At 64.8% G+C, this 18,881-nt stretch overlaps 1 protein-coding gene across 1 annotated transcript; it reads left to right on the forward strand.

Moving 5' to 3' along the window:
* Positions 1-8,381: 8,381 nt before the first annotated feature.
* EPPK1 (epiplakin 1) lies at positions 8,382-18,833 on the forward strand. Its single transcript, XM_036281272.1, has one exon. It carries the CDS (start codon positions 8,382-8,384, stop codon positions 18,690-18,692), a length of 10,311 nt encoding a protein of 3,436 aa, XP_036137165.1. The 3' UTR covers positions 18,693-18,833.
* The last annotated feature ends 48 nt before the right edge of the window (positions 18,834-18,881 follow it).

An 18,881-nucleotide genomic window follows, 5' to 3' on the forward strand; every position in this document is an offset into this window, starting at 1 on the left:
AGTGGGCAGAGGCCTCTGGCCAGCTGGTGCCACACACAAACTCCGTCCAGGAACGGTACCAACCCCTGGGCACCCCAGGGCCTGCAGGGCTCACAGTGGAGAGGGTGCAGGGCCAAGCCCAGGCAGCGGGCTCAGGACCTCCAGGTGCGCAGGACGCGGGACCAGATGGGCTGAGGGCAGGGTGCTGTGCCCAAGGCTGGGCCCTCGAGGTGGCCTCTCTCTCCCCAGCTACGTTCCAGGCAGGGAGAGCGCCTCTGAAGGGGCTGATCAGGGGCTCAGGAAGAGGACACGGGGCTGAGAGCCACATGGGGGCCTGGTGGCTGGCGAGGAAGGACTGCAGTCTGAGGACAGTTGGGCCCAAGCCCTCCGGGTGCTTTGAAAGACTAAGGGGCTGGGGAAGAGTTCTGTGGGAGAAGAGGGGTGCCCACAGGGAGGTCGGGCAACTTGAGGGCTGGGGCTGGCCCCTCCGCCGATGGGAGGGGCCTGCAGAGGTCTGCTCTCCGGGAGGACAGCCAGGCAGACTCAGCCCCCATCCCGTGAACAATCTCAGGTGCTCAGGACAAGGCCACCCTGCTCTCCCGGCAGGGTCAGGGCCGGGGGCCCGGTGGGCCCTGGCTGCCAGCCCCCAGAGGTGGGTCTGGCCGGCCAAGGATGGCACCTGCGGGGACAGCACTGCCCAGCCTCAGCTGTTTCAGGGCGGGACAGAGAGGACCAAGGAACTTGGGCTCACCTTCTACCTCTTCTCTCGAGTAGAGTCCCCAAGTTCACAGTGATGCTACTTACGACTTCCGTTGATGAAGTAACTGGAAAGAAAATATATATTTGGAGCAAAATATAAAGCAAATTTAATTCTGAAATACAGGTTAGGTATCTCTCCTGGTGTAATGCAGACCTGTGGCCCGGCCTGGAATCCCTTGTGTGGGTTCCACCCTGGCCCTGCCCCCTCCCCCGCAGTAACATGGGGAAGCCAGGCTCCCAGGAGGCAGCTTCGAGGTTCCCTCCTGCCCTGAGGTCCCACATCTCCTGTCCTTTCTCCTCCAGGTGCAGTTCCCACACCTGGGCCTGTCTTAGTTTGCCGGCTGCCTGAGCACCAGGACCTGGCCGCATAAACAACAGAAAACTGGACGCAGGTCTGAGGCGCAGGCGTGAGGGAGGGTTGCCCCGGCCTCTATGTGTCTGTGTCTTAATCTCCCCTTTTCACAGAGACATTTAGGGACACGCACTCTCCTACTCCAGGAGGCCCTCATCCTAACTGATTTTATCTGCAATGACCATATTTCCAAATAAGGTCACATTCTGAGAGGCTCAGGGGTTAGGACTTCAACATATGAATTTGGGGGGACACAGGTCAACCCATAGAAGGGTTCCACTGGCTCCACTGGCCTTTCTCACCCCAGCCCTGAGTGCCCAGTACGGTGGTGCCAGCTGGGCAGAGCTGTGGTCCCCACTGAGCAGGCACTCTGGGCACTGACTGGCCTGTGCCATGCCCCCTGGTTGATGGAGGCAGGCAGGTGTGAGGCTCCTCGTGGGAGCTGTGGGGGCGCGGCCCCTGCCGTGGCGTCTCTGCTGTGGAGGAGCCCTGCCCTGGGAGGAAGGACCCGCTGAGGGCACCCACCATCTGGCCTGCTGTGAAGTCACTGGGCTGTTGGGCTGTGGTGTCCAGTCCCTTGACGGAGAGGTCAGCCTGCCACTCTGCTCTGTGCCCACCCCACTCCCACGCAGCCCTGCATCCCGCCCACCACTGCCACTCCAGCTCATGTGTCCTGGAAGAGATGGTGCTGCTCACCGAGGGCCACTTTGTGGAGGAGCTGTCCACTCTGCCATAGGCTGAGCCAGCTGAGCCCCACAAGACCAAGGCGGGACCTGTGGCTGGGGCTGGGGTCAGCACGGTGACCCTGCTCTCGGATGCCCTGGGACCATGCCCTCTGAGTGCCCCCTGACCTGCAGGGGCCCTGGGGGAAGTGGGTGGCCTGCAGGGCTGTACACAGCTTCTGGGGGTGTCTGGGTGCCCAGTGGCCAGTTCCAGTCAGGGCATCAGCTTCAGAAGGTGGTGGCAGGGAGAGCAGAGGGCAGGATTGGACCTGGGGCTCACCTTGCTGGCCTCCTGAGGCCTCTCCCTGCTGTGTTGGTGGTGTGGGGCCAGAGCTTCAGGGAGGGTTCTCGCTCTGAGGGACCCCAACCAGGGACAGCTGGGGCCTGAGGGGTAGGACAGTGGCCAGGTCCCCACAGTTGGGGGATCCCGGAAGAGCTGAGCTGGAGCCACAGGGAGAGGAGTCACAGGGAGAGGAGACATCAGGACAAGGACCAGTGGGCACAGCTGGGGCAAGAGCAGCCACTGGCAGCCTGCCCAACCCGGGACACATGAGGGAGACCCAGGCCTCGCCAGCCTCACCCCTCCTTCCCACAGCAAGGGACCGGCGCACACCTGGACTTGGTGGCAGGGCAGCGCGCCTGCAATGGCTTGGCCACAAGAAGAAGCGGCCCCAGGGCCTGGGATGGACGAGGCTGGCCCTGCACCCCTGGGAGATGTGGGCTCATGCCAGAGCTCATCGCTCCATCCAGTTCAGGGCTCCCCAGAGGCTAACAGCTGCCACACAGCACAGCCAACAGGGGGACATGGACAGGAAGGAGCTGACAGGTGGCCAGAGGCCCGCCCAGGGTCCCAGGAGCCTGGTGAGCAGGTGTAAGCAGGGGCCTGGTGAGCAGTGGTGAGGGCAGAGCCGTGGAGTTGACCTCAGGACCTTCCATGTGGAAGCCCGGACCCCACCCCCTGTGCCTGTGCAGGTGTCTCGAGGTGCCTTCATGGTGTGTATTGGAGGTGGCTGGGCAGCCCTGAATGAGTATCTGGTCAAGAATGACATTGGCAGAGGTGAGGGGTGGGGGAGGGGAGCCTGAGCCCTTAGGGCCAGAGGAGAGGCCTTAGGGCCTGGGGTGTGAAGGACACCCGCTTTGCCCCCATCCATCTGCCATCTCTGGCCAGTGACAGAGAGGACCAGCCAGAGTATCCATGAGAAGTGCCTGTCCTGGGCCGTGGTCCCCGGCAGGCCAGTCCCCAAGGTCCAGTCCCCAAGGCTCTGGGCCTCCATCCCCAGCACCTCCAGCAGCCCCCTGCCCAGGAAGGTGGGTGCTAGGTTGGGCATTTGAGAGGGGGCCTAGAGACTCCTGGGTGGACAGGGGATCTTCTCTGAGTCCATATTGAGAGGCTGGACCCTTGGGCTAAGGCCTGGTCATCTCTTCCAGACAAACCTGGAGTCTGCTGGGGTCACAGAGACCCCAGCTCTTCAAGGCCAGGGCCAAGGAAGGGCCACGGAGGGACACCCTGGCTCAGCCCACTCAGGATTCAGCAGCAGCTCAGGAAGCAGCCCAAGGGAGTGGACCCCCCTGAGCACAGCCAAGGGCGCGGAGGTGGGATGGGCCCTCCAGCCCTGCCTGGGCGGTCCAGTCGCGTCTGGAAAGCTAACCCGCGTGCCCTGGCCGCTCCACATTTCCCTCGCAAACTCCATTCAAATGCGTGGAAGGCACCCGCCTCCCTGCCTCCGCCCCCAGGCATGCCTTCGCGAGGACTCGGGGCAGGGGCAGGGAGGAGAGGACCCTCGTCCTGGGCAGCGCCCTCCCCGCGCCTCGGGCCCCTCTTCGCCTTGGGGTGCTCACAGACGGACGGCCAAAGGTCGCGCGTGGGGCGCCGGTCCGGCCCTGCGCCGGTTCCCAGCACCTGCCCGCCCCACCTGGCTCGGGCGTCCGGACCGGCCGCCGCCCGCAGACGGGACGGGGCGGGGCCGAGCAGGTTTAAATTCGCTCGGCGCCGGCGCGGGCCGTGGAGCCGGCGGAGGGCAGCGCACGGTCCCGGTCCCGGAGCACGCAGGTGGGACATCGGGCGGGGGAGCGGCGGCCCCGGGAAACGAAACAACTGCACGCGGCCGGCCGGGGCGCAGAGGCTGGGGAAGGGGCGCCGGTGGGGGCGCAACGCGCCGGCGTCGGGGTCGGGGCTCCGGGCAAGCGCTCGGCTGTCGTCCCACCTGGGCTGTCTGAGCGCCGGCCAGGCGGGGGCCGGGCAGCGGGGTCACTGCGGCCAGGCCCTTGCCCTACCAGCTCTGGTGGGCGAGGGTCCACAGGCAGTGGCCCCCAGCCGGGCTGTGGGTGAGGAGACTGGGGTTCCCCACGTGGGTGTGGGAGACGCGGCGCTTGGGGCGGGGGTCTCGCCCGCCCAGCAGTTTCCTGGCAGGACGGGTGCGCCTCTCTGGGCAGGGCCCTGCAGGTCGGGTTCCTCCCTGTTCCCCACTCCCAACTTGTAGGGCAGGGGGCGGGGGCGGGGCGTTTGCGATTGGAACAGGCCCAGGCACCTAAGCGGACAAATTGAGGGCGGTGGGGCTCCTGCCTGAGGTACTGAGGTGCTGACCCACTGAGGGAGCTGTCTTGTCTGGCTGGTGTGAACAGGGACCCCTAGGCATGTCATCCTTGGACCCTTGGGAGCCAGGCGTGGGAAGGGCTCTGCTCCGCCTGTGCCCCACCCCCCACCTCCACCCCGCCAAGATTCTATCAGGCCATTGATCTCTGTCCTTCTGCATCTGGGCAGGTCTTCCTGCAGCTGCCCACAGCAGGGCAAAGGTCATTGCCTCCCTGCGTGAGGCAGCCTGGCCACCTGGTTCTGTTCAGATCTGGCTCAGAGGGGCAGCCAGCTGGCTTCCAGCTCGCACCCCTGAAGCTGACGGTGGGTGCTGACAGTACAGTGCCCCGACTCAGGAATGCAGTTCGAATCCATCCTCAGGAATTCAGTTTGAATCTCACTCCCTGTCGCCTGGGGCCCTGGAGGTGGGGCCACTCCTGGGAAGCCACAGGAGGGCCCTCCCTTCTCAAACTCCCCTTTTTTGGAGGGGGAGAGGATCTGCTCAGCGACCCCCTTCCAGCCCCACAGCCACCAGCCCCTTCCCACACTGCCGACTTCCGCTGGTGGCCACTTCTCTGGGACACCCATTTTTTATTTCTGTGACACTGGGCCTGCCTGGGCATCTCGCCGCCCAGACTCTGGACACCCTCACATGCCCTGATCAAACCCCAGAGCCTCTGCCCAGTCACCTTCCCAAGATCCCCACTACGGACTCCAGACACCTGCTCCCAGGATCCTCCTCACATCAGTGCAGACAGAACCGGGCCTGGCCAGCTGCGGCCCCACCACTTTCTGCTCTCTGTGCCCCTCAGGCACCGCCCCCTCCCTCCCTCCGAGTCCCTTTGTAACCCAAAGTGAAGCTTGTCTGGACCCCTCTGGTTTCCTGTCCAGGCCAAGGGCCACACACATCAGTGCCCACCTGGTCACCCTACTTCCAAGGTGAAAGCCCTTCCCCCTCTTTACTGGGTAGAGAGATGCCTCTCTTCTCTCCGGCCCTGTTACCAGGGGCTCCTGCTGAGACAGGGCGGGGCACAAAGCACCTGTCCAGGTGGGTCCTGGGAGCAGAATGACATGGACAGTATCAGGGAGGACCTCAGGAGGGCCCCCATGGACAGGAAGAGGAAGCAGAGGCACCAAAAGACAAGCTGATCTGTGGCACAGTGTCACTGACCCCAGAGGAGCTCAGGGCAGCCCTGTGTCCACCACGATCACACCAAGCCCACTCCAGGTGCCGATGGCATCTCTTCCTGGGGAAATGCATAAGGAGACAGCGAGCAGATGGACCTCAGCTCCCAGTGTGCTGACCCTCGTCCCTGAGGTCCTCTCTCAAGCCAGGGCAGTGGCACTTGTCCGCTTGCTGCCAGAACCAGGTAGAGGAGGAGCCAGGTGGGCCACCAAGGCACCCCCCCCCCCTGCACAGGCCCCTCCCCCTCCTGGTGGTTATGTCATTTCCCCTGGGCAGTCTCTGCTCTTCTGGCCTCGTGGTCCCACTAGCAGCCATGGCCGTCAGCTCAGTGGGACTAGAGCTGTGTCCCCTGGCGGAAGTGGTCATCCTCTGGGATAAGGACATTTAAACCCACCGACCCCGGAGCTTTGGGAAGAGGACAAGCTCCCACTGGGTCAGTGTGGGGACGGTGGGGTCACAACTGCTCTTATCCTTTGGTTCCTGGACCCACGTGGTCCCCCTCTTGGGGGATGGGATGGGGCTTCCTGTGAGCTGGTGTTTCCGAGGTGCCTTCAGTGGCCCGGTCACAGTGAAACCCCCTCAACCTGCCCAGCCCTACAGAGATCAGTGCCTCTCCACGGACCACTACGAGGCCCCAGGTGTCCACGTAGGCTTTTGCTATCCAGCTGGTCACATGTGCTCACATGCCTGATTCTGTGCTGAGCACACCCACCTGGACAGTCGCTCACTGCTGGGAAGCTGGACCATGGTAGTGCCTCCTGGGGCCTGGCTCTCACAGCCAACCGCAGCCCCTCCAAGCCCCGCCCTGTGTCTGCCTGAGACTGAGCAGCAGATCGGCTGCAGGGTGCCCCCAGAGCCTCTGGGCCAGCATCCGTGCAAGAGAGGGGGGGAGGGGGCTGACAGGGTCTCAGCAGGCCCCCGAGGGGTTGACTCCAAGGGGGCAGCTGTGGGGCCATCTGCCCGCAGCCATCCCTGTGATGGGGTCTGTGTCAAAACCCTGGATTCTTACTGCTGACAGCAGGGACCCAGCACCCATTTCCACCAGGTGGCCCCTGCACAGCCCTGGTCTCTGCCGATGTCTTCTCATGAGTCTTAGCCCCCACTCAGGTGTTCACTTGCTGACCCCTCCTGCTCCGCCCTACAGGACAGCTGTGGGCACGGACAGTAGATGGGCCGGGGGAGGGGCACCCCTCATGGGGCCAGCTGGGGGGTTCGGGGCCCAAGATCTCAGAGTGGCCCGCAGCTGTGGGTGCCATGGGGAACAAGACTGCTTGTGAGGCCACCGGGTGCAAATGTCCAGGAGGCAGCTGGACTCAAGGTTCTGGGACAGGGACGGGCTGGGCTCAGTGGCAGCTTTGGGGGCCGAGGCAGTCTCAAGGAGCTCTGAGTCAGAGGTAAGTGGAGATGGGGCAGAACCATGTCACTAGAGCAAGGGTCCCCATGCCTGGAGGTCGGAGCAGCCAGACCCAAAACAGGTTTGTCAGATTTGACAACCAGAATCTGAGGTCACCTCAGCCAAGGCTGGGAAGTGGGGGGAGAGGGGCAGCAGGGAGCGAGGGCGTGGGCCAGGAGAGGGTGCCGTGGGTGTGGTTCCGGGGAAGCGAAGAAGGGCCGTTCGCAGGGTGGAGAGGGAGGGCTATCACAACAGTTCCCACAGCCTGGGCGGCTTAAAACAACAGAAGCAGATTCTCACCCTGCAGAGGCCAGAGTCTGAAATCAGTGCTTCTGGAATTTGGCGGCAACCGCGGGGTTCCGGGCTGCGTGGCGCCAATCTGCCTCCAGCATCACGGGCGTTGTCCCTGTGTCTGTCTTCCTGAGGACACCAGACATGTCGGATCAGGGCCCTCCCAGCTCCCCGGTGACCTCGGCTTAATTTAATTACGTCTGCAAAGACCTCATTGCCAAACAAGGCCACAGTCCCAGGGACTGGAGGTGAGGACCTAGACGTGCTTTTGGGGAACACGGTTTAAGCTGGCATGGAGGAAACAGCCTGGCAGAGGTCAGGCACCTGGCACCACTGCTCAGAGCAGTGCCCATGGCGGTCTGCTGAGAGGGGACACGGGGGGTGCTGGGCTTTGAGCCAGCTGACCAGGACCAAAGGGCTAGAGAGTGTGCCTGGCCCTGCCCACTGCCCTACAGGACCAGCACGGAGCACTGAATCTTTGGTGTCCTGGGCCCCCCACGTGTGCCAGGTGTGGGCGCAGAGAGGCCATATGTGGGTCGGGGGGCGCAGAGTAGGACAGAGCCAGGCTGAGAGGGGGATCTTTGGGATCAGGGTGGGATCAGAGGGTGGAGGAGGGGAATGCAGGGGAGTGGCTGCCGCCCAGCAGGGAGCTGGAGGGAGGGGCTGAGTCTGAAGGTCACTGGGAGAAAGACAGGGTGGGAGCTGTTTATAAACACGGGTGGTGAGGCTCAGCCTTGGGGAGCAAAGAAGAGGGCCATGCCGTTGGAGGTGTGGGTGCTGCAGGCGTGCGTGGCTGAGGCCAGATGCAAGCATGCAGGGTCCCAAGACATGGGTGGTGGGTGACGAGGGTGTTGGGCTGGGATGGAGGCCTGCAGACGGCCTGCAGGAGAAAGCAGAGGCCATCCTGCTGGCCGGGGGGTCCCTGTGCTCACTGTCCCTCTGGGGACCAGGCTAGGAGAGTGGAGGGACCTCACTTGCATACTGAACCTGATCCCCCAGAATCTGGGCTTGCTCCCTGACCATCCACCTGGGCCATCCAGGGCCCCTAACGGACCCTTTCCATCCTCTGCAGGGAGCAGACACAGCGGATCTTGGGCAAGTGAGTTCTGCACAGCCAGCTGGGCACCATGAACGGCCATGCCTCTCCTCTTGATGTCCCCGTCACCAACAGCACAGAGCCGGCCATCGTCGCCAAGACCATGAAGGCCGTGCAGGATGCCAGCAGTCCCTCTGGGCCCCAGGCCAGGAGCGTCGCTGGGGTACTCGTGGAGGCCTCGGGCCAGGCCCTGAGTCTCTATGCCGCCAGGAAGCAGGGCCTCCTGCCCGATGGGCTTGGGCTGGCTCTGCTGGAGGCCCAGGCGGCCACTGGGGGCCTCGTGGACCCCGCCCAGGGCCAGCTGCTCCCTGTGTCTGAGGCCCTGCAGCAGGGTCTGGTGGGCCTGGAGCTGAGGGAGAAGCTTCTGGCTGCAGAGCTGGCCGTCACTGGGTACCCTGATCCCTATGGGGGTGAGAAGCTGTCCCTCTTCCAGGCCATTGGGAAGGAGATTGTGGACAGGGCACTGGGGTGGAGCTGGCTGGAGGCTCAGCTGGCCACCGGGGGCCTGGTGGACCCCATCCGGGGCGTGCGCGTGGCCCCAGACCTGGCCTGCCAGCAGGGCCTCCTGGACCAGGAGACGTGGCACGGCCTGTCGGAGCGTGAGCCAGACTTCCTGGATCCCAACACACTGGAGCAGCTGTCCTACAGCGAGCTGCTGGGCAGGTGTGTGCAGGCCCCCAGCACAGGGCTGGCCCTGCTGCCCCTCAAGACCACCTTCCGCACCCTGAGTGGGGCGGCAAGCTTGGCTGAGCTGCTGGAGGCCGGGGTGCTGGATGGGGAGACTGTCCAGGGCCTACAGGAGGGCAGGCTGGCTGTGCAGGACGTGAGTGCACGCCCCGAGGTTCGGCGCTACCTGCAGGGCACCGGCGGTGTGGCAGGGGTGGTCCTGCTGCCTGCTGGCCACAAGAAGAGCTTCTCCCAGGCTGTTGCTGAGCACCTGCTCCCCTTGGGTGTCGCACTTCCGCTCCTCGAGGCTCAGGCTGCCACCTGCAGTCTGGTGGATCCTGCCAGCGGCCGGGTGCTGTGTGTGAATGAGGCGGTCAGGGCAGGACTGGTCGGCCCAGAGCTGCACGGGCAGCTCCTGGAGGCAGAGCAGGCGGTGAAAGGGTTCCATGACCCCTTCAGTGGCACCCGCATCCCCCTCTTCCAGGCCATGAAGAAAGAGCTGGTGGACAAGCCTCTGGCAGTGCGGCTCCTGGACGCACAGCTAGCCACGGGAGGGCTAGTGTGTCCAGCCCGCAGGTTCCGGCTGCCCCTAGAGGCTGCCCTGCGCTTTGCCTGCCTAGATGAGGAGACACGGCAGCATCTCTCACAGGCCGCTGGCTTCTCAGACCCCAGCACACAGGAGAGCCTCAGCTACGGGCAGCTGCTGGCCCGCTGTGTCACCGACCCAGAGACGGGGCTGGCCTTCCTGCCCCTGTCCAGGGAGGCTCTTGGAGAGGAGCCGCAGGGACCCTCGTTCATTGAGCACAGCACCCGCCAGGCCTTGAGTGCGGCCATGACCACCATCTCCGTGGGCAAGTTTCAGGGCCGGCCTGTGTCGCTGTGGGAACTGCTCTTCTCCGAGGCCGTCCCCGTGGAGCAGAGGGCGGCGCTGGCGCAGCAGCACCAGCAAGGGGCCCTGCCGGTGGAGGAGCTGGCAGCTGAGCTGAGGGCCACTCTGGAGCAGGCTGCAGCCACGGCCAGCACCACCTTCCCTGGGCTGAGGGTCCCCGTGACCCCAGGCGAGCTGCTGCAAGCAGAGATCATCGGCCAGGATGTGTACGAGCAGCTGGAACGGGGACAGACCACGGCCCAGCACGTGGGCAGTCTGGACTCGGTGCAGAGGTACCTGCAGGGCACCGGCTGCATCGCCGGCCTGCTGCTGCCCGGCTCCCAGGAGCGGCTCAGTGTCTATGAGGCTCACAGGAAGGGGCTGCTCAGGCCGGGCACAGCCCTCATCCTGCTGGAAGCACAGGCAGCCACGGGCTTCATCATCGACCCGAAAGAAAACAAGAGATACTCTGTGCAAGAGGCGCTGAGGGCCGGCGTCATCGGGCCCAACGTGTTCGCCAAGCTGCAGTCGGCGGAGCGCGCGGTCACCGGCTACACCGACCCCTACACCGGGGAGCAGATCTCCCTCTTCCAGGCCATGAAAAAGGACCTCATCGTCAAGGACCACGGCATCCGCCTGCTGGAGGCCCAGATCGCCACGGGCGGCATCATCGACCCGGTGCACAGCCACCGGGTGCCCGTGCACGTGGCCTACCAGCGTGGCTACTTCGACCAGACGCTAAATTTGATCCTGGCCGACCCGAGCGACGACACCAAGGGCTTCTTCGACCCCAACACTCACGAGAACCTCACGTACCTGCAGCTGCTGGAGCGCTGCGTGCGCGACCCCGAGACGGGCCTCTACCTGCTGCCGCTGAGCAGTGCGCAGCCGGAGCTGGTGAACAGCGCCACCCGGCGGGCCTTCCAGAAGCTGCTGCTGACGGGGAGGTACGGGCGGTTCCGGGGACGGCAGGTGTCCGCGTGGGAGCTGCTCAACTCCGAATGCGTCAGCGAGGCCCGGCGGAGGGACCTCCTGCACCGCTACCGGCTGCGCCAGATCTCCCTGGAGCAGGTGGCCACGCTGCTGCAGAGGGAGGCCGCGCGGTGCGCGCAGGTCACGCTGCCGGTGCTGCGGGGCCAGGTCACCGCCTACCAGCTCCTGGAGGCCCGCATCATCGACCAGGAACTCCTGGACCGGCTGCTGGGCGGGGAGGTCAGCCCCGAGGCCCTGCTCGGCCTAGAGGAGGTCCGCAGGCACCTGCGCGGCTCGGGCGCTGTGGGCGGTGTGCTGCTGCCGTCCAACCAGAGGCTCAGCCTCTACCAGGCCATGAAGCGGAAGCTGCTGGGGCCAGGAGTTGTCCTGGCCCTGCTGGAGGCCCAGGCAGCCACCGGAGCCCTGACTGACCCCCACAGCCTGGAGACTCTGTCGGTGGAAGAGGCCGTGCGCAGAGAGCTGGTGGGGCCAGAGCTGTATGCCCGGCTGAGACGGGCTGAGCATGCCCTGACCGGCTTCAGAGACCCCTTTTCTGGGGAGCGGGTATCCCTGTTCCAGGCCATGAAGAAGGGACTTGTCCGCGAGGAGCAGGCTGCCCGCCTCCTAGAGGCCCAGGTGGTCACAGGAGGGGTCATTGACCCCACAGGCCACTATCACCTCCCTATGCCTGTGGCCACCCAGCGTGGCTACATCGACCAGGAAATGGAGACAGCCCTGTCCAGCTCCTCCGAGACCTTCCCCACCCCAGATGGCCGAGGACACACCAGCTACACCGGGCTTCTGGGACAGTGTCTGAAGGATGAGGCCTCTGGCCTTTACCTCCTGCCCCTGCAGGAAAGTGCTCCTGCCACCCTCACAGACGAGCAGGTCCAGGAGACCCTGCAGGCCACGCAGGGGGCCGAGGACGGCACATCCCTCTGGGAGCTGCTGGTCTCCTGCCACTTCACCGAGGAGCAGCGGAGGGGCTTCTTGGAAGACTTCCAGGCGGGGAAGACCACCTTGCAGCAGCTGCAGGCTGCGGTGCAGAGCTGGGTGCGAGGGGCGAAGCTGCTGGCGCAGGCCCGTGTCACAGTGCCTGGCCCTCGGGGCCAGGTTCCTGCTGTCTGGCTGCTGGACGCTGGCATCATCACCCAGGAGACCCTGTCGGCGCTGGCTCAGGGCACACGATCACCCGCGGAGGTCGCTGAAGAGCCTGCGGTGAAGGCTTGCCTGCGGGGCACGGGCTGTGTGGCTGGTGTGCTGCTGCAGCCCTCAGGGACCAAGGCCAGCATCACCCAGGCCATGAAGGATGGCCTCCTGCCTGCGGGCCTCGGGCAGAGACTGCTGGAGGCCCAGGTGGCATCCAGCTCACTCATTGACCCTCTGACCAACCAGAGACTGTCTGTGGAAGATGCGATCAAGACCGGTCTGGTGAGCGGGACACTGAGTGAGCAGCTCCGGCAGGCCGAGAGGGCAGTGACTGGGTACACAGACCCCTACTCAGCGGGCTCCCTCTCCCTGTGGCAGGCCATGGAGAAGGGGCTTGTGCCCCAGAGCGAGGGCCGCCCCCTCCTGCAGGCACAGCTGGCCACAGGGGGTGTGGTGGACCCCATACATGGGGTGCACCTTCCCCAGGTGGCAGCCTGCAGGCTCGGCCTCTTGGATGAGCAGATGAGCCAGGCGCTGACAGGGACAGATGAGGACAGCAAGTTCTTCTTTGACCCTAGCGCACGAGAAAAGGTGACATACCAGCAGCTTAAGGAGCGCTGTGTCCTCGATGCGGACACTGGCCTATGGCTGCTGCCGCTTCCCCAGGACATGGCACTGGAGGTGGACAACCACACCGCAGTGGCCTTGAGGGCCATGAAGGTGCCTGTCGGTGCCGGGAGGTTCAAAGGGCTCACCGTGTCGCTCTGGGACCTGCTGCACTCCGAGTATGTCAGTGTCCATAAGCGGCAGGAGCTGGCGGCGCTCTGCCAGTCCGGGAGGGCCACAGCCCTGCGGCAGGTGGTCAGCGCAGTCACCGCCCTGGTCGAGGCCTCAGAGAGGAAGCCCTCACAGGCCACCTTCAGAGGGCTCCGGAAGCAGGTGTCGGCCAGTGACCTGTTCAGGTCCCAGGTCATTGACAAGAAGACGCTGGACGAGCTGAATCAGGGAACAAGGACTGTGCAGGAGGTGACAGAGATGGACAGCGTGAGACACTTCCTGGAAGGAGGCAACTTCATCGCTGGGGTGCTTGTTCAGGCCACAAAGCAGAGGATGAGCATCTCAGAGGCCCTGAGGAAAAGCATCCTGCGGCCGGGCACCGCCCTGGTGCTGCTGGAGGCCCAGGCCGCCACTGGCTTCCTCATCGACCCCGTGGAGAACCAGAAGCTGACTGTGGAGGAAGCATTCAGGGCAGGGATGTTTGGCAAGGAAACCTACCAGAAGCTGCTGTCGGCGGAGCGCGCAGTCACCGGCTACACCGACCCCTACACCGGGGAGCAGATCTCCCTCTTCCAGGCCATGAAGAAGGACCTCATCGTCAGGGACCACGGCATCCGCCTGCTGGAGGCCCAGATCGCCACGGGCGGCATCATCGACCCCGTGCACAGCCACCGGGTGCCCGTGCACGTGGCCTACCAGCGTGGCTACTTCGACGAGGAGATGAACCGTGTCTTGGCTGACCCGAGCGACGACACCAAGGGCTTCTTCGACCCCAACACTCACGAGAACCTCACGTACCTGCAGCTGCTGGAGCGCTGTGTGCGCGACCCCGAGACGGGCCTGTACATGTTACAAATTGTGAAGAAAGGAGAGATGTACATGTACATCGACGAGGCCACAAGACAGGCTCTGCGGTCACAGACCACAACCATGTGCGTGGGGAGGTTTGCAGGTCAGAGCATCTCCATCTGGGACCTGCTGTCCTCTCAGTACTTCTCGGAGGAGAGGCGGCGGGAACTGGTCCAGCAGTACCGAACCCAGACCGTGAGTCTGCCGCAGTTGCTGGGGATCCTCACCACCACAGTCGAAGAGACAGAGAAGCAACACCAGGTCATCAAGGTGGCAGGCATTGGTGGGGAGGTGACAGCCGCAGACTTGTTCAGTGCTGGGATCATCGACAGAAAGACCCTGGACACGCTGGACGGGGCACAGGCCCTCCGCCGGCTGAAGCAGGTGAAGACATACCTGGAAGGCAGTGGCTGCATTGCGGGGGTGACTGTCCCCTCCACGCAGGAGGTGATGAGCTTCTATGAGGCCAGCACGAGGGGACTCATCCCCACAGGGTTTGCGGCCCTGATGCTGGAGGCCCAGGCAGCCACAGGGTTCATGCTGGACCCCCACAGCCACCAGCGGCTCTCCGTGGATGAGGCTATAGCTACTGGCCTGGTGGGCGAGGAGCTTCAGGAGAGGCTGCTGAATGCCGAGAAGGCTGCCAAAGGCTATGCAGATCCAGACACGGGGAACACGGTCTCACTGTTCCAGGCCATGGAAAGGAAGTTAGTCAAACGCGAGGAGGCGCTCAGACTGCTGGAAGTGCAGGTGGCCACGGGGGGCATCATTGACCCGCTTCACCACCACCGGCTCCCACTGGACACGGCCTATGAGCGCGGATGTCTGCACCGAGACACGTACCCAATCGTATCTGATCAAAAACATATGAATAAGAGGTTCGTGGATCCCAACACGCATGAGAAGGTGTCCTACCAGGAGCTTCAGGAGAGAAGCCGCCGGGAACAGGGGTCGGACTGGGCTCTGTTCCCCATAATCCGCGATGGAAAGGATGCCACGTACATCGATGAAGCCACCAGAAGAGCCCTTGAGGTCGAGCGGGTGGAAGTCACGGTGGGCAGGTTCAGAGGACAGAGACCCTCGGTGTGGGAGCTACTGAACTCTGAGTATGTGACAGAGGAGAAAAAGCTGGAACTGGTAGGAAATTACAAGAGTGACACGGCCCACGCTCTGGGCAAGGTGGTGAAAGTGATCTTCGCCATGATTGAGGAGAAGGAAAGGAGTGTGAAGCAGTTGTGGTTCAGGGGAATCCGGAGACAGATCACGGCCTTGGAACTCTTCAAATCCGCCATCATCACCAAGGAGACACTGCAGAACCTCGAGGAGGGGCGCAGCACAGTGGACCACGTCGAGCAGGAGGAGAGCGTGAGTCGCTACCTGGAGGGCACGAGCTGCATCGCGGGCGTGCTGGTGCCCGCCAAGGACCAGCCCGAGAGGCAGGAGAAGATGAGCGTCTACCAGGCCATGTGGAAGGGGCTCTTGCGGCCGGGCACGGCCCTGGTGCTGCTGGAGGCCCAGGCCGCCACCGGCTTCGTCATCGACCCCGTGCGCAACCAGAGGCTGTCAGTGGACGAGGCGGTGGCCGCGGGCGTGGTGGGCGGCGAGATACGGGACAAGCTGCTGTCGGCCGAGCAGGCGGTCACCGGCTACACCGACCCCTACACCGGGGAGCAGATCTCCCTCTTCCAGGCCATGAAGAAGGACCTCATCGTCAGGGACCACGGCATCCGCCTGCTGGAGGCCCAGATCGCCACGGGCGGCATCATCGACCCTGTACACAGCCACCGGGTGCCCGTGCACGTGGCCTACAAGCGTGGCCACTTTGACGAGGAGATGAACCGCATCCTGGCCGACCCCAGCGACGACACCAAGGGCTTCTTCGACCCCAACACGCACGAGAACCTCACGTACCTGCAGCTGCTGCGGCGCTGCGTGCGCGACCCCGACACGGGGCTGTACATGCTGCAGATGGCCAGCCAGGGCTCGGCCCTGCACCAGCTGAGCGAGGCGCTGCGCCGCGCCCTGCAGGACCTCCGTGTGCCGCTGCCGCCGGGGACGGGCGTCACTCAGGGTCAGGACGTGTCCGTCTGGGAGCTCCTTTTCTACCGGGAGGTGTCCGAGAGCCTGCGGCAGGACCTGCTGCTCAGGTACCAGGCGGGCAAGCTGACCGCGCAGGACGTGGGCGCCTCGCTCACCTCGCTGCTGGCCCGGGCCGAGGAAGGGAGCCCGTGGCCGGCCCCTGCAGACCCTCAGAGGGCCCTTCGTGCCGCCACCATGGAAGTAAAAGTGGGCCCCCTACGAGGACCGGCCGTGCCCGTGTGGGACGTCCTGGAGTCCAGCTACGTGAGCGCCAACAAGAGGGAGCAGCTGCTGGCCCAGTTCCGCTCGGGGAGGCTGGGCCTGCCGGCGCTGACCCGCCGGCTGACCACCATCATCGAGGAGGTAGAGGTGGCCCAGGGGCCCGAGCACGCAGAGGGGGTCGCCACAGCCGGCCAGCAGGAGTCCACCCCGCTGGGGCCCGGTGAGGGCGAGGCCTACACCGAGGCCGCCAGGCGCCGCCAGGAGCAGGACCTGCGTGCCGCCACCATGGAGGTGCGTGTCGGGCGATTCCGAGGGCAGTGTGTCTCTCTGTGGGACGTCCTGTTCTCCTCCTACCTGAGCCAGGCCCGCCGGGAAGAGCTCCTGGCCCAGCACGCGGCCGGCGACCTGGCCCTGCCCGGCCTGGTGGCCATCCTCACGCAGCTCATCGAGGAGTCGGAAGAGCGCCTCAGCAAGGTGTCCTTCCGGGGCCTGAGGCACCAGGTGTCCGCGTCCCAGCTGGGCATGTCCGGCGTCCTGGACCCCGAGACCCTGCAGGGCCTGGCCCAGGGCACCAAGAGCCCTCAGGAGGTGATGAAGATGGACTCGGTCAAGCGCTACCTGGAGGGCACGAGCTGCATCGCGGGCGTGCTGGTGCCCGCCAAGGACCAGCCCGAGAGGCAGGAGAAGATGAGCGTCTACCAGGCCATGTGGAAGGGGCTCTTGCGGCCGGGCACGGCCCTGGTGCTGCTGGAGGCCCAGGCCGCCACCGGCTTCATCATCGACCCCGTGCGCAACCAGAAGCTGTCTGTGGACGAGGCGGTGGCCGCGGGCGTGGTGGGCGGCGAGATCCGGGACAAGTTGCTGTCGGCCGAGCAGGCGGTCACCGGCTACACCGACCCCTACACCGGGGAGCAGATCTCCCTCTTCCAGGCCATGAAGAAGGACCTCATCGTCAGGGACCACGGCATCCGCCTGCTGGAGGCCCAGATCGCCACGGGCGGCATCATCGACCCTGTGCACAGCCACCGGGTGCCCGTGCACGTGGCCTACCAGCACGGCCACTTCGATGAGGAGATGAACTGCGTCCTGGCCGACCCCAGCGACGACACCAAGGGCTTCTTCGACCCCAACACGCACGAGAACCTCACGTACCTGCAGCTGCTGCGGCGCTGCGTGCGCGACCCCGACACGGGGCTGTACATGCTGCAGATGGCCGGCCAGGGCTCCGCCCTGCACCAGCTGAGCGAGGCGCTGCGCCGCGCCCTGCAGGACCTCCGTGTGCCGCTGCCGCCGGGGACGGGCGTCACTCAGGGTCAGGACGTGTCCGTCTGGGAGCTCCTCTTCTACCGGGAGGTGTCCGAGAGCCTGCGGCAGGACCTGCTGCTCAGGTACCAGGCGGGCAAGCTGACCGCGCAGGACGTGGGCGCCTCGCTCACCTCGCTGCTGGCCCGGGCCGAGGAAGGGAGCCCGCGGCCGGCCCCTGCAGACCCTCAGAGGGCCCTTCGTGCCGCCACCATGGAGGTCAAGGTGGGCCCCCTGCGGGGACCGGCCGTGCCCGTGTGGGACGTCCTGGAGTCCAGCTACGTGAGCACTGACAGGAGGGAGCAGCTGCTGGCCCAGTTCCGCTCGGGGAGGCTGGGCCTGCCGGCGCTGACCCACCAGCTGACCACCATCATCGAGGAGGTAGAGGTGGCCCAGGGGCCCGAGCACGCAGAGGGGGTCGCCACAGCCGGCCAGCAGGAGTCCACCCCGCTGGGGCCCGGTGAGGGCGAGGCCTACACCGAGGCCGCCAGGCGCCGCCAGGAGCAGGACCTGCGTGCCGCCACCATGGAGGTGCGTGTCGGGCGATTCCGAGGGCAGCGTGTCTCTCTGTGGGACGTCCTGTTCTCCTCCTACCTGAGCCAGGCCCGCCGGGAAGAGCTCCTGGCCCAGCACGCGGCCGGCGACCTGGCCCTGCCCGGCCTGGTGGCCATCCTCACGCAGCTCATCGAGGAGTCGGAAGAGCGCCTCAGCAAGGTGTCCTTCCGGGGCCTGAGGCACCAGGTGTCCGCGTCCCAGCTGGGCATGTCCGGCGTCCTGGACCCCGAGACCCTGCAGGGCCTGGCCCAGGGCACCAAGAGCCCTCAGGAGGTGATGAAGATGGACTCGGTCAAGCGCTACCTGGAGGGCACGAGCTGCATCGCGGGCGTGCTGGTGCCCGCCAAGGACCAGCCCGAGAGGCAGGAGAAGATGAGCGTCTACCAGGCCATGTGGAAGGGGCTCTTGCGGCCGGGCACGGCCCTGGTGCTGCTGGAGGCCCAGGCCGCCACCGGCTTCATCATCGATCCCGTGCGCAACCAGAAGCTGTCTGTGGACGAGGCGGTGGCCGCGGGCGTGGTGGGTGGCGAGATCCGGAACAAGCTGCTGTCGGCGGAGCGCGCCGTCACCGGCTACACCGACCCCTACACCGGGGAGCAGATCTCCCTCTTCCAGGCCATGAAGAAGGACCTCATCGTCAGGGACCACGGCATCCGCCTGCTGGAGGCCCAGATCGCCACGGGCGGCATCATCGACCCTGTGCACAGCCACCGGGTGCCCGTGCACGTGGCCTACCAGTGTGGCTACTTTGACGAGGAGATGAACCGTGTCCTGGCGGACCCGAGCGACGACACCAAAGGCTTCTTTGACCCCAACACGCATGAGAACCTCACCTATATGCAACTGCTCAAGAAGGCTACTGTTGACCCTGAAACCGGCCTCTTATTTCTTTCTCTCTTGTGAGTGAATGGACTTTTTAAGTGGTTTAGGTGGACTCTCAAATATATCTATACTAGTTTATCACGTTTTAAATTTTTCTTAATGACGTTTCACTTACTCTTTTATACATGTGGTAACTTTGATTCTTTTCTATTGTGTTTCCAGTGTCCTATATGTTTCCTTTGCATTAAAATAAGGACATACTCCTCTGCA

This window comes from Molossus molossus, unplaced genomic scaffold (genome assembly GCF_014108415.1).
Source record: "Molossus molossus isolate mMolMol1 unplaced genomic scaffold, mMolMol1.p scaffold_m16_p_33, whole genome shotgun sequence".
Lineage (NCBI taxonomy): Eukaryota > Metazoa > Chordata > Mammalia > Chiroptera > Molossidae > Molossus > Molossus molossus.